General features: G+C 46.5%; 1 protein-coding gene across 1 annotated transcript; it reads left to right on the top strand.

The window, feature by feature from the left end:
- Nucleotides 1-8,397: 8,397 nt before the first annotated feature.
- LOC109888193 (sodium-dependent neutral amino acid transporter B(0)AT1-like) lies at nucleotides 8,398-19,680 on the top strand. The gene is made up of 13 exons (XM_031789102.1): nucleotides 8,398-8,931; nucleotides 10,917-11,057; nucleotides 11,260-11,397; nucleotides 13,229-13,410; nucleotides 13,738-13,848; nucleotides 13,965-14,077; nucleotides 14,265-14,393; nucleotides 14,567-14,723; nucleotides 14,887-14,955; nucleotides 15,908-16,043; nucleotides 16,239-16,398; nucleotides 17,657-17,819; nucleotides 18,246-19,680. Exons 1-13 carry the CDS (start codon nucleotides 8,781-8,783, stop codon nucleotides 18,447-18,449), a joined length of 1,854 nt encoding a protein of 617 aa, XP_031644962.1. The 5' UTR covers nucleotides 8,398-8,780; the 3' UTR covers nucleotides 18,450-19,680.
- Nucleotides 19,681-20,913: the final 1,233 nt, after the last annotated feature.

The following is a 20,913-nucleotide window of genomic DNA, read 5'->3' as shown; positions in this document are numbered from 1 at the left end:
TGGGGAGTGGGTTCAACGGGAGGGGAGTGGGGAGTGGGTTCAACGGGAGGGGAGTGGGGAGTGGGTTCAACGGGAGGGGAGTGGGGAGTGGGTTCAACGGGAGGGTAATGGGGAGTGGGTTCAACGGGAGGGGAGTGGGGAGTGGGTTCAACGGGAGGGGAGTGGGTTCAACGGGAGGGGAGTGGGGAGTGGGTTCAACGGGAGGGTAGTGGGGAGTGGGTTCAACGGGAGGGGAGTGGGTTCAACGGGAGGGGAGTGGGGAGTGGGTTCAACGGGAGGGTAGTGGGGAGTGGGTTCAACGGGAGGGGAGTGGGGAGTGGGTTCAACGGGAGGGTAGTGGGGAGTGGGTTCAACGGGAGGGGAGTGGGGAGTGGGTTCAACGGGAGGGGTGTGGGGAGTGGGTTCAACGGGAGGGGAGTGGGTTCAACGGGAGGGGAGTGGGGAGTGGATTCAACGGGAGGGTAGTGGGGAGTGGGGAGTGGGTTCAACGGGAGGGGAGTGGGTTCAACAGGAGGGGAGTGGGGAGTGGGTTCAACGGGAGGGTAGTGGGGAGTGGGTTCAACGGGAGGGGAGTGGGTTCAACGGGAGCTTAGTGGGGAGTGGGTTCAACGGGAGGGGAGTGGGTTCAACGGGAGGGTAGTGGGGAGTGGGTTCAATGGGAGGGGAGTGGGGAGTGGGTTCAACGGGAGGGGAGTGGGGAGTGGGTTCAACGGGAGGGGAATGGGTTCAACGGGAGGGTAGTGGGGAGTGGGTTCAACGGGAGGGGAGTGGGGAGTGGGTTCAACGGGAGGGTAGTGGGGAGTGGGTTCAACGGGAGGGGTGTGGGGAGTGGGTTCAACGGGAGGGGTGTAGTGGGGAGTGGGTTCAACGGGAGGGTAGTGGGGAGTGGGTTCAACGGGAGGGTAGTGGGGAGTGGGTTCAACGGGAGGGGAGTGGGGAGTGGGTTCAACGGGAGGGTAGTGGGGAGTGGGTTCAACGGGAGGGTAGTGGGGAGTGGGTTCAACGGGAGGGTAGTGGGGAGTGGGTTCAACGGGAGGGTAGTGGGGAGTGGGTTCAACGGGAGGGTAGTGGGGAGTGGGTTCAACGGGAGGGTAGTGGGGAGTGGGTTCAACGGGAGGGTAGTGGGGAGTGGGTTCAACGGGAGGGGTGTGGGGAGTGGGTTCAACGGGAGGGGAGTGGGGAGTGGGTTCAACGGGAGGGGAGTGGGGAGTGGGTTCAACGGGAGGGGTGTGGGGAGTGGGTTCAACGGGAGGGGAGTGGGGAGTGGGTTCAACGGGAGGGGAGTGGGGAGTGGGGACAACGGGAGGGGAGTGGGTTCAACGGGAGGGGAGTGGGGAGTGGGTTCAACGGGAGGGGAGTGGGGAGTGGGTTCAACGGGAGGGGAGTGGGGAGTGGGTTCAACGGGAGGGGTGTGGGGAGTGGGTTCAACGGGAGGGGAGTGGGGAGTGGGTTCAACGGGAGGGGAGTGGGGAGTGGGTTCAACGGGAGGGGAGTGGGGAGTGGGTTCAACGGGAGGGTAGTGGGGAGTGGGTTCAACGGGAGGGGAGTGGGTTCAACAGGAGGGGAGTGGGTTCAACGGGAGGGGAGTGGGGAGTGGGTTCAACGGGAGGGTAGTGGGGAGTGGGTTCAACGGGAGGGGAGTGGGTTCAACGGGAGGGGAGTGGGGAGTGGGTTCAACGGGAGGGTAGTGGGGAGTGGGTTCAACGGGAGGGGAGTGGGGAGTGGGTTCAACGGGAGGGGTGTGGGGAGTGGGTTCAACGGGAGGGGAGTGGGGAGTGGGTTCAACGGGAGGGGAGTGGGGAGTGGGTTCAACGGGAGGGGAGTGGGGGAGTGGGTTCAACGGGAGGGTAATGGGGAGTGGGTTCAACGGGAGGGGAGTGGGGAGTGGGTTCAACGGGAGGGGAGTGGGTTCAACGGGAGGGGAGTGGGGAGTGGGTTCAACGGGAGGGTAGTGGGGAGTGGGTTCAACGGGAGGGGAGTGGGTTCAACGGGAGGGGAGTGGGGAGTGGGTTCAACGGGAGGGTAGTGGGGAGTGGGTTCAACGGGAGGGGAGTGGGGAGTGGGTTCAACGGGAGGGTAGTGGGGAGTGGGTTCAACGGGAGGGGAGTGGGGAGTGGGTTCAACGGGAGGGGTGTGGGGAGTGGGTTCAACGGGAGGGGAGTGGGTTCAACGGGAGGGGAGTGGGGAGTGGATTCAACGGGAGGGTAGTGGGGAGTGGGGAGTGGGTTCAACGGGAGGGGAGTGGGTTCAACAGGAGGGAGTGGGGGAGTGGGTTCACGGGAGGGTAGTGGGGAGTGGGTTCAACGGAGGGGAGTGGGTTCAACGGGAGCTTAGTGGGGAGTGGGTTCAACGGGAGGGGAGTGGGTTCAACGGGAGGGTAGTGGGGAGTGGGTTCAATGGGAGGGGAGTGGGGAGTGGGTTCAACGGGAGGGGAGTGGGGAGTGGGTTCAACGGGAGGGGAATGGGTTCAACGGGAGGGTAGTGGGGAGTGGGTTCAACGGGAGGGGAGTGGGGAGTGGGTTCAACGGGAGGGTAGTGGGGAGTGGGTTCAACGGGAGGGGTGTGGGGAGTGGGTTCAACGGGAGGGTGTAGTGGGGAGTGGGTTCAACGGGAGGGTAGTGGGGAGTGGGTTCAACGGGAGGGTAGTGGGGAGTGGGTTCAACGGGAGGGGAGTGGGGAGTGGGTTCAACGGGAGGGTAGTGGGGAGTGGGTTCAACGGGAGGGTAGTGGGGAGTGGGTTCAACGGGAGGGTAGTGGGGAGTGGGTTCAACGGGAGGGTAGTGGGGAGTGGGTTCAACGGGAGGGTAGTGGGGAGTGGGTTCAACGGGAGGGTAGTGGGGAGTGGGTTCAACGGGAGGGTAGTGGGGAGTGGGTTCAACGGGAGGGGTGTGGGGAGTGGGTTCAACGGGAGGGGAGTGGGGAGTGGGTTCAACGGGAGGGGAGTGGGGAGTGGGTTCAACGGGAGGGGTGTGGGGAGTGGGTTCAACGGGAGGGGAGTGGGGAGTGGGTTCAACGGGAGGGGAGTGGGGAGTGGGGACAACGGGAGGGGAGTGGGTTCAACGGGAGGGGAGTGGGGAGTGGGTTCAACGGGAGGGGAGTGGGGAGTGGGTTCAACGGGAGGGGAGTGGGGAGTGGGTTCAACGGGAGGGGAGTGGGGAGTGGGGACAACGGGAGGGGAGTGGGTTCAACGGGAGGGGAGTGGGTTCAACGGGAGGGGAGTGGGGAGTGGGTTCAACGGGAGGGGAGTGGGGAGTGGGTTCAACGGGAGGGGTGTGGGGAGTGGGTTCAACAGAGGGGAATGGGGAGTGGGTTCAACGGGAGGGGAGTGGGGACTACGGGAGGGGACTGGGGACAACGGGAGGGGAGTGGGGAGTGGGTACAACAGGAGGAGAGTGGGGACAACGGGAGGGGAGTGGGGACAACAGGAGGGGAGTGGGGACAACGGGAGTGGAGTGGGGAGTGGGGACAACGGGAGGAGAGTGGGGACAACGGGAGTGGAGTGGGGAGTGGGGTCAACGGGAGGGGAGTGGGGTCAACGGGAGGGAGTGGGGACAACGGGAGGGGAATGGGGAGTGGGGTCAACGGGAGGGGAGTGGGGACAACGGGAGGAGAGTGGGGACAACGGGAGCTGATTGGTCAGCTATTTTAGCTAGTTAAGGGGGCTTTACTATTGTTAGATAGGGGAATCACTTTTTGCTTCCCTCCAGGCCCGAGACACTTTCTAGTAAGCTTGAAGAAATGGCAAATAGGAGTGGCAATATCGTCCGCTATTATCCTCAGTAATTTACCATCCAAGTCGTCAGACCCCGGTGGCTTGTCATTGTTTATAGACAACATTTATTTCACCTCTTCCACACTTAGTTTACAGAATTTAAAATGACAACGCTTGATCTTCCTAATTTGGTCAGATGTACTTGGATGTGTAGCGTCAGTGTTTGTTGTTGGCATATCATGCTTAAGTTTGCTAATCTTGCCACTAAAAAAATAATTAAAGTAGCTGACCATATCAGTGGGTTTGGCGATGAATGAGCCAACTGGATCAATGAATAATGGAACAGAGTTTGCCTTTTTGCAACAAATAAAAAAAAATCTATCATTCTTTGTCATTTATCTTTGTTTCATATTCTTTTTATTCCGTTTAGTTATATGACTTCTCTTTTGCCTCATCCCTCTCAACCATACCATTTTTTAATTCCTCATCAAGCCACTGGGATTTAACAGGTTTTACAGTCATTTTCTTAATGTGTGCTTATTAGTAACTGGAATAAGCAATTTCATAAATGTGTCAAATGCAGCATCTGTTTGCTCCTCATTACACACCACAGACCAGCACATATTCTTTACATCAACAATATAGGAATCACTACAACCTCTTATACACTATATTAGGACCAGCCTTTGGAACTTTGCGTAATGAACATGAGGGGAGACAGAGAGCTGGTTTCAAGCACAGGGCGCAGCAGGTGTTTATTTGTAAAGGACCACAGTTGGAGGCAGGTAGCTGGGTCAGGCAGAAGGTCATATACAGGAGGCAGGTAGCTGGGTCAGGCAGAAGGTCATATACAGGAGGCAGGTAGATGGGTCCAGGGGCAGGCAGAAGGTCATACACAGGAGAAGGCAGGTAGCTGGGTCCAGGGGCAGGTAGAAGGTCATACACAGGAGGAGGCAGGTAGCTGGGTCCAGGGGCAGGCAGAAGGTCATACACAGGAGGAGGCAGGTAGCTGGGTCCAGGGGCAGGCAGGAGGTCATACACAGGAGGAGGCAGGTAGCTGGGTCCAGGGGCAGGCAGAAGGTCATACACAGGAGGAGGCAGGTAGCTGGGTCCAGGGGCAGGCAGAAGGTCATACACAGGAGGCAGGTATCTGGGTCCAGGGGCAGGCAGTAGGTCATACACAGGAGGAGGCAGGTAGCTGGGTCCAGGGGCAGGCAGGAGGTCATACACAGGAGGAGGCAGGTAGCTGGGTCCAGGGGCAGGCAGAAGGTCATACACAGGAGGCAGGTATCTGGGTCCAGGGGCAGGCAGTAGGTCATACACAGGAGGAGGCAGGTAGCTGGGTCCAGGGGCAGGTAGCTGGATCCAGGGGCAGGCAGAAGGTCATACACAGGAGGAGCCAGGTAGCTGGGTCCAGGGGCAGGCAGAAGGTCATACACAGGAGGAGTAAATCACTTCGCTCTGAATAGGTATGTGTCAAAAACAAACAATACCTCACAGTGATGGGGTGCAAAGAACTGAACTAAATAGTGTGTGATCATGACATGCAGGTGTGTGAACAGGTGATTAGAATTCAGGTGATTGGGATCTGGAGAGTGAGCTGCGTTCAGGGGATCTATGTGTTTGAGAATGTGAGCTGGAAGCAGACGTAACACTGTGGTTTTCCTAGATATGCCTACTATATTGTGATCACTACATCCAAAGGATTTCAAAACTGCTTTCAAACCAATTTTGGCAGAGTTAGTAAAGATGTGATCAATACATGTTGATGATTTCATTCCTGTATTGTTCGTAAATACCCTGGTAGGTCGATTAATAACCTGACCCAGGTTGCAGGCACTGGTTACAGTTTGAAGTTTGTTCTTGAGTGGGCACAGCTTGAGAGCCAGTCAATATTTAAATCACCCAGAAAATACACTTCTCTGATATTACATACATTGGCTCATTCACCCCCCTCCTCTCCCCTGTAACTATTCCCCAGGTCGTTGCTGTAAATGAGAACGTGTTCTCAGTCAACTTACCTGGTAAAATAACTGATAAATAAAAAGTAAAAAATCAAGCATTTCACACACATTTCACACATGTTATCTAGATCCTGACTGTTAGCAGTTGGTGGTCTATAGCAGCTTCCCACCAGAATGGGCTTTAGGTGAGGCAGATGAACCTGGAGCCATATTAACTTCAACAGTATTTAACATTATCCAGATACTGACTGTCTATAGCAGCTTCCCACCAGAATGGACTTTAGGTGAGGCATATGAACAGTATTTATCATTAGATCGTCTCTAAGCTTTACAGGAATGTGGTTCTGAGAATAAACAGCCACACCTCCACCTTTGGCATTTCATGTATTTCTACCACTGTATCATTTGATGTATTATTTAAGTGAGTTTCAGAGATTGTCAGAATATGAATTTCATCTGTTACTAGCAAATTATTGATTTCCCCCCAAAACAATTTACCTTTATTTAACCAGGCAAGTCAGTTAAGAACACATTCTTATTTTCAATGACAGCCTGGGAACAGTGGGTTAACAGCCTGTTCAGGGGCAGAACGACAGATTTGTACCTTGTCAGCTCGGGGGTTTGAACTCACAACCTTCCGGTTACTAGTCCAACACTATAACCACTAGGCTACCCTGCCGCCCCATTTCATGAACTTAATTTCTTAAGCTACGTATGTTATCGAATAGGATGGTAAAATCCTGCAGTACAGCGACAACAGCTTAGACAGGACTTACAGCCTGTGATAGCTGGGCTGGGAATCAATCCATAGAGTGTCCAACTGAAGATATAGTTCTCGGGTCATGTTCTTGAAAACAGCTATTTTAGGCCTTGGTTCTAAGGACTGAATGTGGATGACAACATTCACATGTTGTTTTTTCAAGCCTCCTCTGAACTGTTTCTGTCTCCGTGACAACTGGGAGTTCATGAAAGAACGTACACCTGTTCCAGAGGATCTGCTGAATGGTCATCAGCTGTCTGATGCTGTTGTTTGTGAAGGAGTTCCCACATATGCTGAGCACTTGTTGGCTGGAGTCCAACTCATCCCAAACCATCTCAATTGGTTTGAGGTCGGGTGATTGTGGAGGCCAGGTCATCTGATTCAGCACTCATTCACTTTCTTTGGTCATTTAGCCCATACACAGCCTGGAGGTGTGTTGGGTCATTGTCCTGATGAAAAACACATGATAGTCCCACTAAGCGCTAACCAGATGGGATGGCGTATCGCTGCAGAATGCTGTGGTAGCCATGCTTGTTAAGTGTCCCTTGAATTCTAAATAAATCACAGAAACTGTCACCAGCAAAGCACACCCACACCATCACACCTCCTCCTCCATGCTTCACGGTGGGAACCACACATGCAGAGATCATCCATTCACCTACTCTGCTTCTCACAAAGACATGGTGGAACCAAAAATCGCAAAGTTGGACTCATCAGGACATATTTCCACCGGTCTAATGTCCATTGCTAGTGTTTCTTGGCCCAAGCAAGTCTCTTCTTATTATTGGTGTCCTTTAGTAGTGGTTTCTTTGCAGCAATTCGACCATGAAGGCCTGATTTACGCAGTCTCCTCTGAACAGTTGATGTTGAGATGTGTCTGTTATTTGAAATCTGTGAAGCATTTATTTGGGCTGCAATCTGAGGTGCAGGTAACTCTAATGAACTTATCCTCAAGCCCTTAAATTAGAGCTGAGGACCAGTGAATATTGGGTTGACCAACCTGTTTAAATAAGAGCTGAGGACCAGTGAATATTGGGTTGACCAACCTCTCCGTACAATAACAATGGCCTGAGTCATTACTATATCTTCGTATAGTGTGTTATTTTGTGTCTTTTATCACAGAAAAAAGACATGAGAGAATATTGTCAGCTATTACTTCCTTGTTTCTTTCAGGAACAACCACTTCTAAATTATTAACATTCCTTTACTAAGGAACTACCACTCTCACTCCTAAATCATTAACATTCTCAAGGAGGTATATATGTAAGGTAAAACGTCATCAACAGGAAACGCGCAAAACATACATGAATAACTTTGTATAAAATACTGGGATACATTCTGTATTTCTTCTAAAGAACTATCCAAAGCATTTTGATGTTATTGTCTGTCAAATGAAAAGCTCCACTATCAATGTATTATCAATAGAAACTGAGATAAGTCTAAACTTGAACTATCATTTTGCAAACTGAATGATGTTCAGCTATTGCTTCCATAAATATTGGGGTCTAAGGGGGCGACGAACCCTAAGAAGTGATACAATCTCGGCCTCGTATCTCTCTTCACAATCTTCTGTGTTTTTCCACGACCTCTGAACTTTGCCTCTGTCTCTGTTCCCATCTGAAACTGATGCAAGATTCCATAAAAAAAAAAACATATTATGGTTTCTAAATTGTTTACAGCCTGTGTACTCATGACCCCATCTCTGACGGTTCAGTTTTTTTATTGACTGGTAGAGAGGTTAAAGAGGTTGGGACGGTGGTTAGTTACCTCGAGGGATCGACCAGTGGGGGTGGAACCATCATCCGGTTATCCATTAGACAGAAGCTTTCTACAATCTGATTCTAAGCAAACAATAAAGAACATTAAATGATGATGCCAAATCACTCTCACACTCTCTTCCTGGTGACTAGCTGGCTTTGCTCCCTCCCCCAAATATATACAAATGTGACATCCCTGATACTGGCTCTTACATCTGAGGGAAGCATCAGACAGACAGATAAGTCAATCCTCTGAGGTAAATCAAGGAGAAGATCATAGCACTGGATAGTGTAGGATAGGATATCATTGAAGGACCTTCACAGCAACCTGCAATGAGACAGAGAAGCGATTCAGATGACCACATTAAAGAGCCACACTGAAGCAGCATCAAACCTGAGAGTGGATTACAGATCAGACACTGGAGTAAAGATACAAACACACAACCAGTGAATTCAAGTGGACAACAGAATATCTGTGTTCCCTCTACAGAATAAGCGTTGGTTCAGAGTGCTAGAACACACTGGACTAAACTGAAAATCAGAGGTTGATCTACTACTGAGCTAAAAACTACCGTTGAGATCTGAGCATGCCAGAGGAAGGTATGGAGGACAACAAGGAGGGAGAGGAGAGACCCAAGTGGAACAACAAGGCAGAGTACCTGCTGACCTGCATTGGCTTCGCAGTGGGGCTGGGCAACGTGTGGCGCTTCCCCTACCTCTGCCAGATTTACGGAGGGGGTATAGATGCTTTTACACTGCTTTTCATTTCTTTTGTTTTTCCCCTACAACTTCGTTCATGTTAAAGAAGTCCTCTGGAGACCTGAGTGGTTGTTATGTTTCGGTGAAATTCTATAATTTTAACATTTTAACTCAATTTATTTAATGAACTAAATTCCGTTGTTTAAACACCATTATTCAAGCTCAAATTGAAACTCCATTTAACAATATATATATATTTAACATGAACATTCTAACTCCAAATTAACAATATCCTTATTTAACATGAACATTCTAACTCCAAATTAACAATATCCTTATTTAACATGAACATTCTAACTCCATTTAACAATATATATATATTTAACATGAACATTCTAACTCCATTTAACAATATATATATATTTAACATGAACATTCTAACTCCATTTAACAATATATATATATTTAACATGAACATTCTAACTCCATTTAACAATATATATATATTTAACATGAACATTCTAACTCCATTTAACAATATATATATATTTAACATGAACATTCTAACTCCAAATTAACAATATCCTTATTTAACATGAACATTCTAACTCCAAATTAACAATATCCTTATTTAACATGAACATTCTAACTCCAAATTAACAATATCCTTATTTAACATGAACATTCTAACTCCAAATTAACAATAAATTTAAACAAATGTAGCTCCATTAAACATATTACCTTTATTTAATATTAATATTATAATATAATACCATTTTCTGTTTGTGTTTCCTTGATTTTAACGTCATTTATATAACATTTTAACTCCATACACTTTTAGGGTATGTCCATTTTAATTTTCTTTTTTATAGTTCTGTTTCTATTTTAAAGTATATCTGGTGTGGTTCTGTGAAGTATACGCTGCAGTGGGCACTAATAGCAACTATGACACTTTGCAGACACTTTGTACAGCACTGTGTCCGACAGCAGCGATGACATCAGAATCCACGTCGGTGCGCTCCGGTTGTTACATTTGTATGTTTAATCTCGCCTGTGAGAACCACAACCATTAGCACCACTGAGTCTGGTTAGACTGAACTGTACCACAGCTTCTGCCATAGAAACAAACGGAACATGGTTTGGTGTGTCCGTGGTTGCACGTTTACTATGCAGAAAAACGCTTGTCTCTAGCCCAAAACCGTGAAAATAAATCAAATAAAAGACATATTTTAGTGGATTCGCGGGACACTCTTAAAGTGGTACACACAAATTATCATCATGAGTAAACGACTAGGAAAATAGTGCAAATAAACCCTATTTAATCTATACAGAATGTTTGTCACAAAAAAACGAACTTTATTTGCAGCACGGATCAGATGAGATGTAGGTCATTACCACTAAATAAATAATAGGTGCCCACCATAATTTTTTTATACCAAAAAAAGGATGGGAACCACTGCCCAACAGTACTTCTACCTGTGACCAATTGAACTGCATATCTTAAATTGTATTGGATCTGGGTCCGGTTTGTAAATCAGGGCTCCAGAATCAAATATTTCCCTGGTGACACTGGTGCTCTTAATTAGGTCTCAAATAGTCAAAATCCAATCCCAGGAATGCTACTAAAGCTCTATTTAAACTTGGGGCGGCCGGTGACCTTGTTACGGGCCAGAGTTGTCGTAGCAGGCACTTGGAAACTCTCCCTGAATTCCCATGAATTCCAAACATAGGGTTAAGTTTAGGGTTAGGATTAGGGTTAAGGATTAGGCATGGCTAGTTAGTTGAAATGTTGATGACAGTTAGGTGAACATTTACAAACCAAGCATATATTTAGGAAAGTGTTACCATGATCACAAGATCAAAGGCTCCTTTCCAAACGGCACCCTATTCCCTATGGGAAATGGTGAAAAGTACTGTAGTTTACGATATGGACACTTAAAAAGCCTAGGGACAACATCGTTCGACTCTGAACTGATTCCACGTTAACCTTTGTTTGTCCGGTGTCCCATTTCTCCTCTCTCAAGGTGCGTTTCTGATCCCCTACCTGATAGCCCTGGTGTTTCAGGGTCTGCCTCTGCTCTACTTGGAACTGGCTATAGGACAGAGGCTCCGCATGGGCAGCATCGGAGTCTGGAACTCCATATCACCCTACCTGGGAGGAGTAGGTAGGTGATGAAACCCTGCTGAAGACAGCTTAGCTGTTGAAACGTTGGTTAAATCAATTATTTCATTGGAGTCAATAAATTAAAAGTGCAGGTTTTTTTTCTTCTCGGGAGTAGGTGGGTGGCCAAAACTAACACCCAGATAGGAAACATCCTCGACTAGCTGCTGTTTGGTGTTTCTGAACTACTATCCCATGTCCATCAGGTGTAGCCTCAATGCTGGTGTCCTTCTGTGTGAGTCTGTTCTACAACACTATCGTGGCCTGGGTCCTCTGGTACCTCTTCAACTCCTTCCAGGAACCCCTGCCCTGGAGCCAATGTCCCCTCAACCACAACAACACAGGTATGAAGCGCTTTGAGAACATCAACTGGTAGAAAAGCGCTACAGTTGATGTCGGAAGTTTATGTACACTTAGGTTGGAGTCATGAAAACTAGTTTTTCAACCACTCCACATATTTCTTGTTAACAAACTTTAGTTTTGGCAAGTCGGTTAGGACATCTACTTTGTGCATTACACATTACGCAATTTTATTTACACTCGTTTACAGATCACAATTCCAGTGGGTCAGAAGTTTACATACATTAAGTGGACTGTGCCTTTAAACAGCTTGGAAAATTCCAGAAAATTATGTCATGGCTTTAGAAGCTTCTGATAGGCTGATTGACATAATTTGAGTCCTTTGGAGGTGTAGCTGTGGATGTATTTCAAGGCCTACCTTCAAACTCAGTGCCTCTTTGCTTGATTCATGGGAAAATCTAAAGAAATCAGCCAAGACCTCAGAAAACCATTCGTAGACCTCCACAAGTCTGGTTCATACTTGGGAGCAATTTCCAAACACCTGAAGGTACCACGTTCATCTGTACAAACAATAGTACGCAAGTATAAACACCATGGGATCAAGCAGCCGTCATACCGCTCAGGAAGAAGACGTGTTCTGTCTCTTAGAGATGAGCGTACTTTGGTGCGAAAAGTGCAAATCAATCCCAGAACAACAGCAAACAACAGTATCTATATCCACAGTAAAACGAGCCCTATATCGACATAACCTGAAAGGGCGCTCAGCAAGGAAGAAGATACCGCTCCAAAACCGCCAAAAAAAAGACAGACTACAGTTTGCAACTGCACATAGGGACACAAAGATCGTACTTTTTGGAGAAATGTCCTCTGGTCTGATGAAACAAAAGTACAACTGTTTGACCATAATGAGCATTGTTATGTTTGGAGGAAAAGGGGGGAGGCTTGCACGCCAAAGAACACCATCCCAACCGTGAAGCATGGGGGTGGCAGCATCATGTTGTGGGGGTGCTTTGCTGCAGAAGGGACTGGTGCGTTTCAAAAAATAGAATGCATGACGAATGAAAATTATATGGATATATTGAAGCAACATCTCAAGACATCATTGATTTGCACTTTTCGCACCAAAGTACGCTCATCTCTAAGAGACAGAACACGTCTTCTTCCTGAGCGGTATGACGGCTGCTTGATCCCATGGTGTTTATACTTGCGTACTATTGTTTGTACAGATGAACGTGGTACCTTCAGGTGTTTGGAAATTGCTCCCAAGTTACATTTTGGTCGCAAATGGGTCTTCCAAATGGACAATGACCCTTAGCATATTTCCAAAGTTGTGGCAAAATGGCTGAAGGACAACAAAGTCAAGGTATTGGAGTGGCCATCACAAAGCCCTGACCTCAATCCTAGAGAAAACTTGTGGGCAGAACTCAAAAAGTGTGTGCGAGCAAAGAGGCCTACAAACCTGACTCAGTTACACCAGCTCTGTCAAGAGGAATGGGCCAAAAATTCACCCAACTTTTTGTGGGAAGCTTGTGGAAGGCTACCCGAAACGTTTGACCCAAGATAAACAATTTAAAGGCAATGCTACCAAATACTAATTGAGGGTATGTAAACTTCTGACCCACTGGGTATGTGATGAAATAAATAAAAGCTGAAATAAATCATTCTCTCTACTATTATTCTGACATTTCACATTCTTAAAGTAAAGCTTTGATCCTAACTGGCTTAAGACAGGGACTTTGTACTTGTATTTGGATTAAATGTCAGGAATTGTTGAACAGTGAGTTTAAATGTATTTGGCTAAGGTTTATGTAAACTTCCGACTTCAACTCTTCCGACTATTCTTACTCCATTCCTTTCAATGATAATTTGAACCAGGGTACGTGGAGGAGTGTGTAGAAAGCACGCCGGTCAACTACTTCTGGTACCGTCAGACCCTGAACATCACTCCTAACATGGAGACCAGTGGCTCTCTACAGTGGTGGTTGGTGGTCAGCTTAGCTACCGCCTGGTCTATCGTTTACATCTGTTTTGTCAGGGGGATCAAGACCATCGGCAAGGTGAGATGCAGACATTTTACCTCTGGGGGGGAAAAGCTAGGACCGGGGTGAGATGCAGACATTTTACCTCTGGGGGGGAAAAGCTAGGACCGGGGAGAGAAGTGGTACTTGGAACTGTGCAAGTATTTTAGAGGACAAAAAAATTAAATATTATTAATTATTATTAGTTATTATTATTATTAGGTTATGAATGACAATTTGTTTTCTGCAGACTGGCTTTTAAAACATTAGAATTACATTAGCCAACTTTGGAATTATGATACTTGTTGAAGTTTTTTGTTGCAGTGTGCAAGCAGCTCAAAACTTTAATTTCTTGTCGTACTACAGGCTGTGTACTTCACAGCAACGTTCCCCTACCTGGTTCTAACCATCTTTCTGGTGAGAGCCCTGACCCTTCCTGGATCATCTGAAGGTCTGATCTACCTGTTCACACCTGACGTAAGACCTCTGTCTGTCTGTCTGTCTGTCAGAGAGAGCGAGGGAGACAGAGGGAAAGTGACTTGTCTTGACAATCCACCTCATTTGTAATAATGTCTGTCTGTGTGTCTCATCAGTGGGAGATCCTGAAGAACCCCCAGGTATGGCTGGATGCTGCCACTCAGATCTTCTTCTCTCTGTCAGTGGCCTTTGGTGGACTCATCTCATTCTCCAGTTACAACAGCCAGAAGTGAGCTCAGTAGTCAATCATTATTAGTAACATCAACCTTTATGGGTCCAGCATGTCAGTCGTCCCCCAAGGCTTTTAATTTGCCACATCGTTCACCTCCCTTGACAAGCCTCCCTTGCTGTTTCACCATTGACCAATAATTTGCATTCACTTCACTCTTTTTTTTGTTGTCTGTGTGTTTGGTAAGGAATAACTGTGAAAGGGATGCTGTTTTAGTGGGGGTTATAAACAGTGCTACATCTATCTATGCCTCCATCCCCATCTTTGCCATCCTGGGATTCAAAGCCCACACAAACTATGTCACCTGTCTGAATGGGTAGGTGTGATAAAATTGACGTTTATTTGGCAACATTTGCTAAATCATGAAATTAGTTTGCAGTCAAGTTGTTAAACCTTTATATTCTACCTTGTGTGTTTGATATCCTCTGGAAAAACAGATGCAAACTCAACCAAAGCAAATTACCAATATGTTTCTCTTGTAACTTACAGTAACATCTTAGCACTGACCAATGAGTTTGATATTAGCGACATGAACATAACGGTTGAAAACTACGAGCAGTGGTTTGACTCTTTAAATGGGACACATCCATCTAGAGTATCCGATCTCAAACTGAAGACATGCGACCTGCAAACCTTCTTGGATCAGGTACTATACTCAGGAGTTTAACTACCTCAGGGCAACAAAAAAAAAAAACGACCTCAGGACAAACGTAGGTTGAATCAAGTTTTCTTGTTATTCAACCTACCATCGCTGCATAAAAGAAGCTAATTGGTTGTCTTGTTTCCATCTCTCTCCATCCTCCCTACAGAGTGCGTCTGGTACTGGGTTAGCATTCATCGTGTTCACAGAAGCGGTGATATCGATGCCTGGCTCTCAGGTATGGCCTGACTGTTTTTGAAGTGTTTTTATTGGCTCTTTTTTTTTAACTACAGTTAAAATACATCTGGATCTGATTAGATTCCTGTCTGATTGACCAGGTGTGGACTGTGTTGTTGTGAATCCTGTCTGATTGACCAGGTGTGGACTGTGTTGATGTGAATCCTGTCTGATTGACCAGGTGTGGACTGTGTTGTTGTGAATCCTGTCTGATTGACCAGGTGTGGACTGTGTTGTTGTGAATCCTGTCTGATTGACCAGGTGTGGACTGTGTTGTTGTGAATCCTGTCTGATTGACCAGGTGTGGACTGTGTTGTTGTGAATCCTGTCTGATTGACCAGGTGTGGACTGTGTTGTTGTGAATCCTGTCTGATTGACCAGGTGTGGACTGTGTTGTTGTGAATCCTGTCTGATTGACCAGGTGTGGACTGTGTTGTTGTGAATCCTGTCTGATTGACCAGGTGTGGACTGTGTTGTTGTGAATCCTGTCTGATTGACCAGGTGTGGACTGTGTTGTTGTGAATCCTGTCTGATTGACCAGGTGTGGACTGTGTTGTTGTGAATCCTGTCTGATTGACCAGGTGTGGACTGTGTTGTTGTGAATCCTGTCTGATTGACCAGGTGTGGACTGTGTTGTTGTGAATCCTGTCTGATTGACCAGGTGTGGACTGTGTTGTTGTGAATCCTGTCTGATTGACCAGGTGTGGACTGTGTTGTTGTGAATCCTGTCTGATTGACCAGGTGTGGACTGTGTTGTTGTGAATCCTGTCTGATTGACCAGGGGTGTGGACTGTTGTTGATGTGATTCCTGTTTGTTTGACCAGGGGTGTGGGCTGTTGTTGATGTGATTCCTGTTTGTTTGACCAGGGGTGTGGGCTGTTGTTGATGTGATTCCTGTTTGTTCGACCAGGGGTGTGGGCTGTTGTTGATGTGATTCCTGTCTGATTGACCAGGTGTGGGCTGTGCTCTTCTTCATCATGCTGTTCAGCCTGGGTCTGTCCTCCATGTTTGGTAATCTGGAGGGCGTCCTCACGCCCCTTCATGACCTCAAACTGGTGCCCAAGTGGATGCCCAATGAGCTCTTCACAGGTAAAAGCCAAAAAGGAAATGATCAGATTTTTGAATGTTTCGATATTGAATAATGTAGGACAGACTGCAGTCCTGGTTTACCCCTTGCCAATGTGTATGTGTATGATGTGTATGATCTTAACACCATAGTGGTTTTCTCCTTCTCTTCCCACTTTCTCTTTCTTTCCCCCCCTCGTTTGCTTTTTCTCTCTGCAGCGTTGATCTGCCTCGTGTTGTTCCTGGTGGCTCTGATATTCACTATGGGTTCGGGGAACTACTGGTTGGAGATCTTTAACAGTTACGTGGGCTCTGTACCTCTCCTCATCATCGCCTTCTTTGAGATCATCGCTGTGGCATACATCTACGGAATAGGACGGTAGAGCCTCATAATACTATAGTTGTCCTGGTGTGAACTGTAATGAGCGTCTTCCAACTGGGCACACACACTGGTTGAATGACTATGAACCAATGTGGTATAGACTTTGAATTGACATCTGTGCCTCAGTGTATTTTCTTTAGAATGGGGCAGATTGCTAGGATCCTCTCAGAGGAACATGTCTGTCTCCCCATATGTCTGTTGTTAAAACCTTTAAATATAGCAGTTCACCTTATCTTTGGGTTAAGCATTTTCCACTTGAGCAAATGCATGATTCCCGACACAATCCACTTGTGACCGATTGGGTATTAACCCTGGATCATCTGCAAGTCCTTGATCCTGGGTCACCTGCAAGTCTTTGATCCTGAGACATATGCAAGTCCTTGATCCTGGGACATCTGCAAGTCCTTGATCCCAGGACATCTGCGAGTCCTTGATCCAGGGTCACCTGCGAGTCCTTGATCCCAGGACTTCTGCAAGGCCTTGATCAAGGGTAATCTGCAGGTCCTTGATCCAGGGTCACCTGCAAGTCCTTGATCCCCGGGATCAAGGACTTGCAGGTGGCCCTGTATCAAGGACTTGCAGATGTCCTGGGATCAAGGACCTGCAGATATCCCGGGATCAAGGACTTGCAGATGACCCAGGATTAAAATAGCCTTGTGGTTAGAGTGTTGGGCTAGTAACCGAAAGGTTGCAAGTTCAAATCCCCAAATCTGTCGTTCTGCCCTTGTTCTGCCCTGGCGTGACCCGAACGTTTTAGCCCGCCAAACGACGAGGGCGCGCGAGATTCTCACAATGAATGCATCATTTGAAAGCAGACATGGCGCTGAACACATAGAAACTGTTCCTGGATCCGTAGCTGGTTGGGAAGGGTGGGGGCGATGACGTCAAAGTTGTCCCAACTTTTCTGTTGCCTAGAGGGTCTTTGGGAGAAAGGCTGCCCTGAGAGTTCTGCTTTACATACAGACATAATTTTAACGGTTTTAGAAACTTTAGAGTGTTTTCTATTCAATAATTATTATTATATGCATATATTATAAATTTTTGACCAAAAAAATTTATGTTTACTATGGGCACGCACTTCCTCCAAATTCAGCCCGATATCCAAGAGGTTAATAATAGACCAACAACAGACATATGGCGAGACAGATGCCTGTCTACTTTTTCATCGGATTCTCTTCCATCTCTTCTCCTCTCTTCTGTCTGTTAATGCAGTGTTATTTTTAAAGCCTCTTCTGACACGTTTCTGTCTCCGTAGGTTCAGTGATGACTTGGAGTTTATGACAGGACATAGACCCAACATCTTCTGGAAGGTTTGCTGGTTGGTCATCAGCCCTCTGATGCTGTTCGTGGTGTTGGTGGCATACATTGCCGTCCAGGCCCAGACACATCCCACCTACCCAGCATGGAATCCTGACTATGTAAGACCAAGAGTGCAAAAAATTCTGTAACTTTCCCAAGTTTTCAAGAAATCCTAGTTGAAGGATTCCGGATTCCCTGCTTATTCCCTCCTGATTCTTCCAACAGGGATTTCTGGGAATTTTGTGAATATCTATCAGGAACATGTATGAGGTATTAGTGTGGAGCATTTTAAGTATTCTGCTCAGATCAGCTAGGCTGTAGGTGTAATTTAAGAGGCTCAATAGTAGTGCGTGATAATTGTTCATAGTAGTAAGCGGGAATAGGGTTTCATTTGAGAGACAGCCACAGTTAGATGACTACATAGTACTCACCTAATAAGCAGTACACTACAGCCTACAGGGAATAGGTGTCATTTGCGATTTCCCTGTGACATGTCATTTGTTGCAAAGCAATTACATTTTCTGATTCTAATTCTGTCTGTGCAGGTGAACTTCCCCGACACAGAGGTTCTGCCGTATCCAGACTGGGTGTTTGCCATCTGTGTCCTGCTGTCTTCAGTACCAGTTATCTTCATACCTCTGGTGGCCATCTACAGACTCATCTGCTGCATGTCAGGAAGACACTCTGAAGATCGTCTCCACAACGATCCGAATCCTTATGCCAACGAAGGCTACGTTGTAGAGAGCTAGACCCTAAAGACACTCTATTTCTATCTATCCTCATCTGAGCAACACTGTAAAACAACGCTTAGGTGAAGTAATTGCCTCCCATCAACTCATCTTGACATTCCTTACACTCATGAATCAAAAGGGTGTTTATTTGTTTTTTATTTCGTAATAATGAAGGACGGACGATCGGTTGCACTCAATTTGAACAGTGATTTTTTAAATGTCTCCAGGAGTAGGTTTTTTTGTCTTTTGGATGACACAAAGAGGATTGGAGAGCTGAGAATCGGTGAATGTTGGGTGTACCAATTTTGACCAATTAAAAATAGAATTGTTGGTCAAAGTATTTTTTTTTTTTTTTCTCACACAGAACATAAAGATTAGAGCTCATTTAAATAGCATAGAGCTTTCAGTGTAAAGATAGTGTCTATGCCATTATGTTTTTTACTGGAAATGAAATTACATCTCTGATATCAAATGTACTTCCTTATTTCTTTCATAGGTCCTACCACTCCTAAATCATAAACATTAGATATAATACAGCAATTAGATGGAGATTTAACCTAGGCGTTGAAACCACAGTATGACAACATGAAAAGATACTTTTGGTTTTACTAAAGCACAAAACATAAATAACTTGTATTACATTTTGGTAGTGTGCAATATTACTTTATTTCAGTCACATAGCGCTGACACAAAGCCTAGTAGACCGATTTGTTTGCACGTTAGCTAGCTACCTCCTCTGTCCTGTCTGTTGTCATGGCACTTTAGCTAGCTAACTCCTCTGTCTGTTGTCATGGCACTTTAGCTAGCTAACTCCTCTGTCCGTTGTCATGGCACTTTAGCTAGCTAACTCCTCTGTCCTGTCTGTTGTCATGGCACTTTAGCTAGCTAACTCCTCTGTCCTGTCTGTTGTCATGGCACGTTAGCTAGCTAACTCCTCTGTCTGAAAAAGAGGTGTGGGCTCATAAGATATTCTGCCCAGCAACAACTACACCTGCTAACGGGAGCGCCTGGGGGCTGGGACCAGCCTGTGCGCCAACGATAGGCTGAGTGAGTCTAAACCACGCTCAGCCTCTACTCTGATAGGCCAGCTCAGAAGCGGGAACTACTTATATCAGAGTACATTAGAAGAACTTTGTCAGGAACTAGTTAGTTCTCTGTACTGTCCTGTGTGGTGTTACAGTGAACCCGTATATATGAAAATTGCATTTACCATTTATTGCTTGACTAATAATAAAGACATAGAAGATTCTCGGTGTCTCCGAGTCACCTTCTGTCCTGATGCCAGATTCGATTGACGCAACCCTAACATTAGCTAACTCCTCTGTCCTGTCCGTTGTTATGGCACTTTAGCTAGCTAACTCCTCTGTCCTGTCTGTTGTCATGGCACTTTAGCTAGCTAACTCCTCTGTCCTGTCTGTTGTCATGGCACTTTAGCTAGCTAACTCCTCTGTCTGTTGTCATGGAACTTTAGCTAGCTAACTCCTCTGTCCTGTCTGTTGTCATGGCACTTTAGCTAGCTAACTCCTCTGTCTGTTGTCATGGAACTTTAGCTAGCTAACTCCTCTGTCCTGTCTGTTGTCATGGCACTTTAGCTCGCTAAATCCTCTGTCCGTTCTCATGGCACTTTAGCTAGCTAACTCCTCTGTCCTGTCTGTTATTTGGAAACAACACATAGTTGTTACAGACAGATAGGGGAAAAGGTAGACAGAGGAGCCCTCCCCGCACTGCTGAGACCTTGAAGATTTGAGAGCCGAAAGGAGAAGGGGGGTCAGGAAATGAGCAAAATAGGAGTACACCGAAATAGTAGCATTGACTAGTGTCTGTGAAAGAAGAAAGGAGAGAAAAGGGTTACTGTTTAAATGTCAGAACATAAGGATAATTTACTAATCTTACCTAAGTCATTGTTTAGAGTAGGCAAGGTTGTTACCTGGGCAGAGCCAGGTATCAAAGGGGGGATGGGTAAATTGTGGTCTAGGATAGGATGGGGCCTATTGGATATTAAAATAAAAAATAAAATAAACAATTCTAGCTAACAAATAGGCATAGAAGTTAAAGATATAATCAGATAGAACAAATGAGAAACTGTTTGTTAACCAAACCAAATGTCCAATATTTTATGCACTACAGGTGAATTACAGGAGAAGGTGATTCTCTCAATCCAGTCCCTGAGAAGAATAGACGGGAAGCAGCCGCATTGGGAGGGGCCATACCAAGGACTCCTGGTGACAGCCTTTGCTGTGAGAATAGCTGAAAGAGCTGCCTGGAGTCATATCACACTGCAAAGGGGTAGGACACCCTGACACTGTCGAACAATCACAGTGTTAGAGAGGAGAACCGGAACTAACAGAGTCCGGGGGTCATCTCTCTAACGTAGACTCCCTAATCCCGTCATTTCATCCTTGTGTTTGTTCATAGAAGTGGAGGTGTGTCTGGCCTCTGGCTGCTGATGTGTTTTCCGGGAAAGGGTGGGGCTTTACAGGTG

The sequence above is a fragment of the Oncorhynchus kisutch genome, linkage group LG14 (assembly GCF_002021735.2).
Source record: "Oncorhynchus kisutch isolate 150728-3 linkage group LG14, Okis_V2, whole genome shotgun sequence".
Lineage (NCBI taxonomy): Eukaryota > Metazoa > Chordata > Actinopteri > Salmoniformes > Salmonidae > Oncorhynchus > Oncorhynchus kisutch.
Note: the sequence above shows the minus strand (reverse complement) of the source record. Positions and strands in the feature narration are given on the sequence as shown.

Excerpts from the sequence above, each read along its gene's own strand:
- LOC109888193 (XM_031789102.1), top strand. The coding sequence starts at position 8,781 with ATGCCAGAGGAAGGTATGGAGGACAACAAGGAGGGAGAGGAGAGACCC. Across the intron at positions 13,849-13,964 it reads TCTACCTGTTCACACCTGAC|TGGGAGATCCTGAAGAACCC; the intron begins GTAAGACCTCTG and ends GTGTCTCATCAG. Across the intron at positions 14,724-14,886 it reads TGCAAACCTTCTTGGATCAG|AGTGCGTCTGGTACTGGGTT; the intron begins GTACTATACTCA and ends TCCTCCCTACAG.